Source organism: Pseudorasbora parva, chromosome 4 (assembly GCF_024679245.1).
Source record: "Pseudorasbora parva isolate DD20220531a chromosome 4, ASM2467924v1, whole genome shotgun sequence".
NCBI lineage: Eukaryota > Metazoa > Chordata > Actinopteri > Cypriniformes > Gobionidae > Pseudorasbora > Pseudorasbora parva.
In genome coordinates this window covers 25,677,292-25,688,768 of record NC_090175.1, presented here as the reverse complement: position 1 = coordinate 25,688,768, position 11,477 = coordinate 25,677,292, and the positions used below count along the sequence as shown (strand labels likewise).

The 11,477-nt window shown below is 36.9% G+C and overlaps 1 protein-coding gene across 1 annotated transcript; it reads left to right on the top strand.

Annotated features, from left to right (window-relative positions):
* The first annotated feature begins 684 nt into the window (after positions 1-684).
* slc5a7a (solute carrier family 5 member 7a) lies at positions 685-9,985 on the top strand. Its single transcript, XM_067442702.1, has 9 exons — positions 685-1,031; positions 1,319-1,569; positions 2,227-2,340; positions 2,469-2,624; positions 2,789-2,937; positions 3,411-3,560; positions 3,980-4,133; positions 6,541-6,758; positions 7,345-9,985. Exons 2-9 carry the CDS (start codon positions 1,386-1,388, stop codon positions 7,996-7,998), a joined length of 1,779 nt encoding a protein of 592 aa, XP_067298803.1. The 5' UTR covers positions 685-1,031; positions 1,319-1,385; the 3' UTR covers positions 7,999-9,985.
* Positions 9,986-11,477: the final 1,492 nt, after the last annotated feature.

Here is an 11,477-nt window from a genome sequence, read left to right as displayed (position 1 = left end):
ATGTTAATAGAAATATTGTGACTCAAGAAAGTGATTGTGAAGCAGACTCTCCTATGTTTCCTTCGATCATTTTTACATAAAATTTTACATTTTTCTTTCACCATTCCCCCCCCCCCTTTCCCTTTTTTTTCTTGATGGAACAGCAATGCATTAAAGCTAGCTAACATTGGCATGCCAATTTACGTGGCAGAATGTCAGAATTTTAATTATTTGTGAATTTTAATTAAAAGAAACCATAAAAACAATATTCATACAAAAAGAGGCCCAAAGTTTGTTTCCCCTAAATACCTACATTTAAGGAATCTGTTGATTCCATATTGCAAACATTTCTACAAAATTAACAAAGATGTGGGTTTATTAAACTTTTTGTGAAAATAGTTTACTATGTAGGCTATAGCAAAGAAAGCGTAAAAGTAAACTACGACGACAACAACACACAAAAAAAGGCTACAAAGAAGAATGCCGCTTTGGATAGCTGTCGTGTTCAACATTATTTCGTGTGCCAGCTGTTGTTCAGCTTGACTATAGACTTTCGATTTTTTTTTTTCCTTGTATTATTTTGTCTTCTCTTCTCACTTGTGTTTGGAGAGTTTGGGTGGCGTCTAAAAGCCCTTTCTGAGTGGGTCCCTCAGCACTCTGGACAGCGCCTGACTTACTGCTGGAGAGGGCGCGCTTATACTCAGGCTCTCAGACTGCCATAAAATACCAGTCAGGAAAAACATGAATGGGACCGATATGTTTGACTACTCTTGATTTACAGCTGTTTCCCCCCTGTCTCGCGATTTCCAGTTGACTTGAGAACCTCCCGTGACGCGCGGCTCATTTGCACGATCTGACATCTTTATTCATAAATAGCCCCCATTCACATCTCTCTGACGTTCATCGACCCTCTGACGAAACCTGCTCTTATAAGATTCACAGTAAGTTTGGCTCATTCTGAAATGTGCGGCACCGCTCCTCTCCTGAGGCGACAGTTGGGTTCTTTTTGCACTGTTGGTGGCAGTTGAGCGGCTGGTGGCTGATTCACAAAGGTGAGGCACTTTTCATATGATGTTCAATTATGAAATGCTTGTCTTTTTTTCTTCTTCATGCACATAAACAAGAAACATGAAATCTATTACTTGAGCATGACATTTAAAAAAGCGTGGAGTGGCTGAAATAACCTGCTGGTTAAGACTATTATATAGCCTATGCTACGCATTACAAATCTGCTGTGCAAGAACACTTTCGGAATCCTGGATCTTCTTTGTGTTGGGAAGCAAAAGAAACAGTTTGATATATATTTTTTTTAACTCTCCCTCTTTTCTTACCTCTTTAGGTCTCTTTTTCTTAGGTCTCAATGAATTTCGGTTCTTTAGAGATTAAACGACTTTAGCAGAGAGAAGATGAACATCCATGTGGAGGGGTTGGTGGCGATTGTCATCTTCTACCTGCTGATCCTTGTAGTGGGAATCTGGGCAGCATGGAAGAACAAGAATTCCGGCGTGATGGAGGGAACTGATCGCAGTGAGACTATTATGGTCGGCGGAAGGGATATTGGATTATTTGTCGGCGCGTTTACCATGACTGGTGAGTTTCAGAGAGAACTGAAGAGAAAAAAACCTTTCACTGTATGCAGTCTATATGTGATGTATAATATGCTTGACGTTTTATTTTTACATTCTTTAGAGGTTCAGTTATTTAACAAAAATAGTATGCCTGTTTAAAAAAAGTTTTCTTCATGTCTTTCTACATTAAAGTAGTAGTAAATAATTGGGGGACTAATAAACCATATCGTTATAAATCGAGTGTTGAGTAGAAAGACTGAAAAAGTGGAAAAGTGCACATTTTGAAAAGGCCTAGATAAATTATAATGCTTCACTATTACATTACGAACTTATATTGCTATATTATTTTGCCCTATTATATATATATATATATATATATATATATATATATATATATATATATATATATATATATATATATATATAATTTGCTAAATGGTTTCCAGTTGAATAAAAATGCTTCTGTTTTGGTATTATAACCTATGAATTAAATATAAATAAATATTCAATTGAGCATGTAGTGTTAATTATGTTATTATTTATGGTATCTCCAACCATATATATATATATATATATATATAGAGAGAGAGAGAGAGAGAGAGAGAGAGAGAGAGAGAGAGAGGGAGTTCTTTCAATATTCTTTCAAAACCAGTCTGTGTAAAATCCTCTTTTATTCCAGCAACATGGGTCGGAGGGGGTTATATCAACGGAACAGCAGAGAATGTGTATCTTCCTGGGTACGGCTTGGCATGGGCACAGGCTCCTTTTGGATACGCACTCAGCCTTGTCCTGGGTATGTTGTGTGTATATTTATGTATATGCAGCTTTGATAAACTGACATTTTTCAGAGTAAAAGTTGACATGCAGAACTAGTATCATATCTGCCAAACATATAATTTCTATGAATTGATTCATGTCAAGGTGGCCTTTTCTTTGCTAAACCCATGCGCTCCCGGGGATACGTCACCATGCTTGACCCCTTCCAGCAAATTTATGGAAAAAGGATGGGTGGTCTGCTATTCATCCCTGCTCTAATGGGGGAAATGTTCTGGTCAGCCGCCATCTTATCTGCCCTCGGTAAGAATAGAGAGGGAAATTATATCTTAGACAGACCTTCTCAACCGATCAGTATAATGCAAGCTCTTCCATAATTGTAGTACAACAAATTCTACAAACACATTGTAAATGTAGCAGTACAGCTTAAATAAATGTAATGAAAAATATCTTTCTTTATATCACAGGGGCCACGCTGAGTGTGATCATTGACATCGAGATCAATATGTCTGTGATTATTTCGGCTCTTATTGCTATTTTCTACACGCTGGTGGGAGGACTCTACTCAGTGGCCTACACTGATGTTGTCCAGCTCTTCTGCATTTTTTTAGGACTGGTAAGGATCCAGATGATGTAGTCAACGGGGTGATGTCATTTTCCCCTTAATTCATGTCTGCATGTCTTCAGCAGCATATAACACTCTGTGATTGATCAAAGGGCCTGTCAGGAATGCAGTTTTGAGAGTAACGACTCATCAATCACCCTTCATAGATACAAGCAAAAAGAAAGGGAAAAAAAACATTATTAATTTATTAAAATTTATAATATAACATTAGCAACTGAATAGCAGTTAGATTGCTGTAGAAATTAAAATGATTAAAAATCATTTTGATTAAAATTATAATGAAATAAAACTAAAAAAAAGTTTATTCATTGAATTTCACAACAATTAAAAATGTATGATGCATACAATCTAATATATTCTTTTTGTGCATTAGTACATGGCACACGTTAGGTTAAATATGGTGTGTTACAATGTTATAGATAGTCTATTACATGGTAATTGAGTGGAAAATGTTCTCTTCATAGTGGGTGAGCGTCCCTTTTGCACTCTCAAACCCAGCTGTGTCTGACATCGGAGTGACAGCGGTGAAGCAGCTCAATGCTAATCAGACTGGATGGCTTGGGAAGATAGAAAGCCCTGACAAATGGATGTGGGCTGACAACTTCTGCCTTCTGGTGAGTGGACAACTCACTGTAGCATGATGGAATGGAGATACAATAATTTTGCCAATGGATGATTGTTGATTCTGAAGGGCCAAATCTAATTTCTCACTTTATTGAACAATGCAATCATTCGTAGGGAGGAAAACTAAATAAGACAACGAGAGAGAGAGAGAGAGAGAGAGAGAGAGAGAGAGAGAGAGAGAGAGAGAGAGAGAGAGAGAGAGAGAGAGAGAGAGAGAGAGAGAGAGAGAGAGTAATTGAAGTGTAAGTGTAGAAGTGTAATACTGGCCCAACTATGCCACTCTTCTTCTGTAGGTTGCCATATTTAAATGAGCTGTAATGTTTGTAATGTTTTCTAACACACTCTTGATGTTCTGCATCTGTATCATGATGTCTAGTGTCTGTATTTACAATGACATTTCTGTTTTTAGATGTTGGGGGGGATTCCCTGGCAGGTGTATTTTCAAAGGGTTCTTTCTGCCTCTTCAGCTACCTATGCTCAAGTCCTCTCATTCCTGGCTGCCTTTGGATGCATCATCATGGCTATTCCCTCCGTCCTGATCGGAGCCATAGGGGCTTCCACGGGTAAGATAAACCTCCATCAGAAACCTGGCATTTTTTTCAAATAGTTTATGATTTAACGAGGGTGGAATGTGCAAGGTGCAAAACAGCTGTGAGGGTGAATTCATAGGCTGCCTTACCTGGCGATATTATATTACTTGCATTCATACATTTGAATTGGTAAATGTTTACAAACTGCAACTATCTGTAATCTGTTACATTTGTTGTACAGTATTGGTTAAATCTGTATCTAGATACTGTAGCAATTCTGTACTATTAAATTCACCATTGTTATGGGCAAAAAAAAATAGGCCTAATGTTTTTTTGTTTTTGTATTAATGATTCATCAACACACACACGCACACACACACACATGTTGGTCTATGTGGTTTACAGGGACTCTCCATAGGCGTAATGGTTTTTATACCGTACAAACCGAATTTTCTATCCCCTTACACTGCCCCTAAACCTACTCATCACAGGAAACATTCTGCATTTTTACTTTCTCAAAAAAACATCATTTAGTATGTTTTTAAGGCCATTTGAATTATGAGGACATTTGATGTGTCCTCATAAACCACATTTATAGTGTAATACCAGTGTAATACCCATGTAGTTATACAAATTTGTGTCCTCATAAACCACATAAACAGGCTCACACACACACACACACACATATATATATAATGTACCTTAATGTTTAATCAACATGAACTCAACACACCTCCATCCCATCCTCCATCCCCAGGGACCAACTTCTTTTCTCGGATGATATGTGCATCGGCGTGAGGGCGGGGCAATAATCTCTTCCATCCAGGAATCCATCACAACAAATAGCAAATGACAACAATCTAATCAATTCTGTATTAAGGAAATTCAAAATCAAGACCTTACCTACATTTTCACATTCGAGAAACTGTTTGATTGTGATATATACGTCACAATAGAGTACAACAGATGCGTTTCGGAAGTATTATTCAGTCAAATTATTTCAGCTTACTTTAAAAATAATTGTGTTTAACATTGTAAATCACACCAATCAGAGAGTCGGCCAAAGCAACAAACTCCAAAATAGCTCTTTAGCTCTCCGCCCGCTCCCATGAAGCCCTGGTAATGATGTGATCTAGTCGGTCCCCCTAAGCCTTTAAAATACTGGAATGTTTTATATTTATCCATCGTTTTTCACTCCACATTTTCAATTATGCTGTTCGCAATGCTTTATAGGACTGTAGTTATTTCCTTCACTAAAACCATTCATCTTGCACCTTTGTCTTTTTGTCCGATTTTTAAAAACTTGTTTGCTTCAAATCAAAGTTGGTAGTGTTGTGACTCACCTCATAGCTGATTGGCTTGGCTTTTAACTCTTTAAAGAAGACTATTTTAAAATCCCTATTGGAAAATGGATGAAAGGAATACTTCCAGAACCAGTGCCACTGAAAAAGTGGACAGGCACTGTTGCACTCTATGGGGGGGGGAAAGATTATCGCAACTGTTTCATCGCATTCAACAGTTAATTTAATGCATATGAAGTTTTGCATTAAAGAAAAAACAGATGCAAACAAATTCACCGCAGCAGTCTAATTAGTCTGATTCACAGGCTGTATCCACTTACAGATCGCTCGACTGAGGAGAGCAACAAAATGGGGAGGCTCACTGGTTCAGGAATAAAAGCGTCGTAATATGTCTTAAACATTGGACGTTTTAGATCTAACAAATACAGAAAACGTTCCTTAAACATATAATACAAAAGTGCTCTGAATCACTAATTCTGTTGTATTTTCTGCTCCATAACATGCCACCCTCGCCCTATATAATTATCCACAGCTCATCCAAATTAAAAATGTGCATCAAAGCATTTTTCATATTGTTTCCTGTATATAATGTTTCCTTGTCCTAAAGCCATTCTCCCTTTGAGCATGTGCTGTATTTATTGCATACGGTCAGTAATTCTAATTCAGTAATCACTTTTTTCTCATTATTGAGGAGAACAGTCTGATTTGCTATGTGTTGTGGGAGGTGTTCCCCAGGCTGTATCAGCCCCGGGTGGAGACCATGTTCCCTTCAGATCACTAAAAAAAACGAGTAAATAACAACAGCTGGTCTCCTTCATACATTATTAACAGATTATCCGTTTAACGATGTGAACCCTGTAAATATTACATCTGAGGGAGGCGCACAGCACCCAGATTTAATCAACAGACTTTCAGCATCAAAGACAGCCAGTCACTTAAATTACTTAACTTATTGGGAATAACAGGCTAATCAAGCACAAGGCATGTTGCTTTTGGATTGAAAGTAAAAAGAATTTGAAATAGAATTTAATGAATTATTCATTTAGTTTGATATGTATTTGCATCATGATGCAAAATATATATTTATATGATAGTGGTTATTATACCAAGTATGTAGTAAGTATGTGCTACCCCAACAGATTGGAACAAGACATCCTACGGGCCAATTCCTCCCATGCAGAGGGACCAGTCCGACATGATCTTACCGATCGTGCTACAGCACCTGTGCCCAGCCTATATCTCCTTCTTTGGTCTGGGGGCAGTTTCTGCCGCAGTGATGTCATCCGCTGACTCATCCATCCTATCAGCCAGCTCCATGTTCGCTAGGAACATCTACCAGCTCGCTTTCCGGCAATCGGTGAGAGACAGTCTAATTTAATTCACTGCAAAAAAATGACTTCCAGTGCAAAAAGTAGTTTTGTGTTTTGCAGTACAAATACCTAAATAGTTTTAAATCAAGTTGATGTCCTTGGGAAACAAAAATATAAAAATGAAGTGAGTTTATACTTAAGAAAAATTATCAAAGGAAATTTAAGGAAAACCTTTTTTGTTTTTGTTTCTTTTTGACTTCTCTAAAAATGATAAATATGCATAATGCAGTAATGAAGTAATCAAAATGAATGGTTACTCAATACTACTTTTACTAATAATAATAATACATATCGGTCATCATTTACTCACACCCATGTCTGTAAACTGTAAGACTTTGATTCTTCTGCAAGACACAAAATAAGTTATTTTGCATAATGTCTCATCTGTTGTTGTCCACATAATGAAAGTCAGTGGCATCCATTTGTATTGTTTGGATGCATCAAAACAACACTGGATAAAAAAGCACCAGTATCAATTGATTTAAAACTTTAACCAGATAGAAATGTGTAGTTTTCTCATTTCTCATTTTATTTCCCCTCTAACTCTCGTCTCATCTTTGTGCTGACCTCAAGGCTTCCGACCGTGAGATTGTGTGGGTCATGCGGATCACTATTTTTGTGTTCGGGGCTCTAGCGACGGCTATGGCTCTCCTGACTGGGACTGTCTACGGTTTATGGTACCTGAGCTCTGACCTGGTTTACGTCATCATCTTCCCCCAACTCATCAGTGTTCTTTTTGTCCGTGGCACGAACACTTATGGCTCGGTGGCTGGATACGTCTTTGGAATGATCCTGCGCATTGGCGGAGGGGAACCTTATCTAAAACTGCCTCCGTTCATATACTACCCCGGATGGACCATTGAGGAGAAGGTCCATCATGTGACCAATGAAGTGGAATACCTGGTGTTGCAAAGGTTTCCCTTTAAGACAGTTTCCATGCTGGCCTCGTTCCTAAGCAACGTGGCTTTCTCACACCTGTTCAAGTACCTGTTTGAGAGTGGTACTTTGTCAGCCAAATATGATTTCTTGGATGCTGTGGTGTCCAAGCACAGTGCTGAAATAATGGACAAGACCACACTGGTGAACAAGAACATCATAGGACTGAATGAAATGGCTCCGGTCAAGCCAAGACTTAGTGTCACTTTAGCTGCAACCTTCTCCAGGAAAGAAACCCTGACTGAAGAGGAAGACTCCAGCCCGGAGTCACCAATTCACGAGAACGAGTAGAGGCTTTGTGGTCGATCCATAATGTGAAGGACAGTGCTTCGCCCAATAAGTTAAGAATTTGAATTACATCATTATTTCACTCCACATCATTTTCTGGAATTTCCATCAGTTCTTTCTGAAGGGAATTGGATAGCAACTGAAACTCAATTGAAAATGGCAAAGAGAGAAGAAAGCAGCAGAGATTCGTGTGGTTTGAGTAATATTAGGAAAAGAAACTGACTTGATGGTGTTACTTACCCTGAGAAGCTCTTCGACTCCTGTTGGTATGTACAAACATGAGTGACTCTCCTTTCCCTTCTAAACAAAATGATGAGATACTGTGATAATCCTAGAGAAATAATAATATTAAAGGGACTGTTCACCCAAAAATGTTCTATCATCACTTACTTAAAGGGTTAGTTCAACCAAAAATGAAGACCTCCGTTCATCTTCAGAACACAGTTTAAGATATTTTATATTTAGTCCGTCAGCGTATCTAAGTGTAGGCACACTGTACTGTCCAAGTCCAGAAAGGGATTAAAAACATCATCAAAATAGTCCATGTGACATCAGTTAGTTAATTAGAATCATTTTGAAGCATCGAAAATACATTTTGGTCCAAAAATAACAAAAACTACGACATTATTCAGCATTGTCTTCTCTTCCGGGTTTGTTTTCAATCCTTAAATAAATATTCAAACGTAATGAATCAGCGTATTGATTCATGATTCGAATCGCGTGTCAAACTGCCAAACTGCTGAAATCACATGAAATTGGCGATCCATTGACTGGTGTGGAATGGCATTAGGGTGAGTCATTAATGACATCAATTTCATTTTTGGGTGAACTAACCCTTTAATGTCACTCTAAACCTGCAAGACATTATTTCTTCTGTGGAACAAATGTCTAAGTCATACAATTAAAGGGATAGTTCACCCGAAAATGTGACGTTTATCTGCTTAACCCCAGGGCATCCAAGATATAGGTGACTTTGTTTGTTCAGTAGAACACAAATGAAGATTTTTAACTGTTGCTGTGTGTCAGTTGTACACTGTAAAAAAAAATTGGTGGTTTTTGTTGGTTTAACTTAAAAAAGTAAGTAACCTGGTTGCCTTAAAATTTTGAGTTTATTGAAATAAAAAATTTGAGTTGATACAATGAAGGAAATTTGTTTAATAAATAGAAACTCAAAATATTATTGTATCTGAACCACATAAAAAATGTGATAAATCATGAAAATAGCACAATTTGGCATGTTTCACTGCGTCATCAGAAAAAACACACATTATTACCCAATATGCTTACAAAATCTTTTAATAATCTTTTAATAAAGGTTGTCGAATCTCAAAAAAAATTATTAACTCAAGATGTTAATTTCAATGAACTCAAAATTTTAAGGCAACCAGGTAACTTTTTTCTAAAAAAAAAATTACAGTGCATGTGTGAATACGCTGTAAAAAAAAAAAAAAAAGGCAAATTTTGAACTTTTGCAGTACAATCCAGACTTGGATGTTTAAGTTATTTCAACTTAAATTATGTTAAACTGACTTTAAAAAATGAGTTACGTACATCTTGTATAACTAATTAAAACAAGTTTAACATTTCTTAACTTATTATGATGAGTTAAAACAATGTAAAAACAAATGTTTTCATAACTTATTGAACATATAATTTTTTTACAGTGTAACAAAATCTGTGAGAAAAAAAGCATGCACAGACAAACACTGCGGCTCGTGACAACACACTGTTGTCTTAAGACACAAAACGACCGGTTTGTGTGAGAAACCGAACAGTATTTATATCATTTGTTACCCCTAATATGCCACTATGTCCAACAGCCTTCAGCGGGCAATCACTTCCGCTAAGTGAGGTCAATGTACACGATCTGGCGTAGAGATGTGTGCGAGAGATCACTTCTGGCACTTCCACCGTATCGTCTACATTGTACATTTCATTGTATTTATTTTTTACAGGTTTTTTTTATTCTTATAGATTTTGTCACCATTTACATGCATTATATGACTGACAGACTGCAACGGTTGGAGTTGGAAAAATCTTTGTGTTCTACTGAAGCACTGAAACACTCAGCTATATCTTGGATGCCCTGAGGGAAAGCCGATAAACATTACATTTTCATTTTTGGGTGAACTATCCCTTTAAAGTCAGTGCGCTGTTTTGGGGGTTAAAACATTCTTCAAAGTATCTTTGATCCAGTCTTGAAAGTGAGAAAATGATGACAAAATGTTCATTTTTGGGAGAAATATTCCTTTAATTCCACTGAATCTGGACACAGATCAGTGCAGATTTTTTTTTAAAAAGAAACAGTGATTATAGTATTTCAAAGTATAGCTATATATGTATAAATAATAGGTGTAAGTTCATGTGTCATTATGTAAGTCAAACTCCCATGATAGATATTAGTGCAGATTATCCTATCGTCCTATCATGAAAATCAAATGTAGCAAAACAGTTATATGCTGTTCCATAAATACGTAATTATATAACAAGTGATGTGCTTCCCATCTACAAAATACCTTTAACAACTGTGACATAAGTGCACATGTGGCAAACGTCGTTTTCATGTTCATAGTGCAATATAAAGATGAACGGAAAACAAGGAACATGGAAATATGTGAATATATATATATAATCTTGCAGTCGCCTTAACTAGCTACATTGATTAAATGGGGGTAATTGGACATTATGCAAACACGGTTCATCACTTTGTTGTACTTGAAAATGAATGTAGCTGCAAATGATTTACCAGATGTAATCCGGGGTCTGTGCTGTGTTATATTTTGTGATTTGATGTCAAAAGAAGTCATTGTACCTGGCTCCAGGATGAGCCAGCTGCTGTGTTATTTTGTTGGCTTTAGCAATACAGAAATTTGTGTGATGTGTGTATTTATATTCCAATGAATATAACTGTTTAGTGTTCCACTAATGTAAAGTATCACTTTACTGTCCTATATACAAGAATCTTTGGATTGGTTGGAGCCAGCTACACAAATCTATATTTATTTATTTATTAATTGTGGCCTATACAGATTAAACATAGGATTATTAAAAGACAATAAATTTTATTGTTAAGACTTTCATAGTTGTGTATTATTGCTATGTTAGTTATAGAGTCCTCAAAAAACTCTCACGTAGATGTTTTCAATTTTGTTTAAATGAATCAAATGTGACAAAAGTGTGTTTAAATGCATTATGTTTATTACCATTTGTGATACCAAACCCATTTTCTAGTTCCATGCGGCCGAAATGGAACTAGAGACTTTTCTAGTCTCCAAACCCAGTTCGCATGCCAAAAATGTTTGCGGACCGCTGTCGGATCTGAGGTTCGCTACGAAAACGCGACAATTTATGATGTTATAGCTCTCTTCAACTTCCAATGTCACTGTTAAGAGGCGGCACTCTAAAAATAGCCAGTAGGTTATTTACATTACTCTAAGTGCTCTGCTGGTATTAGCTGGGCGGGGCTGGAGTGAATAAGGAGG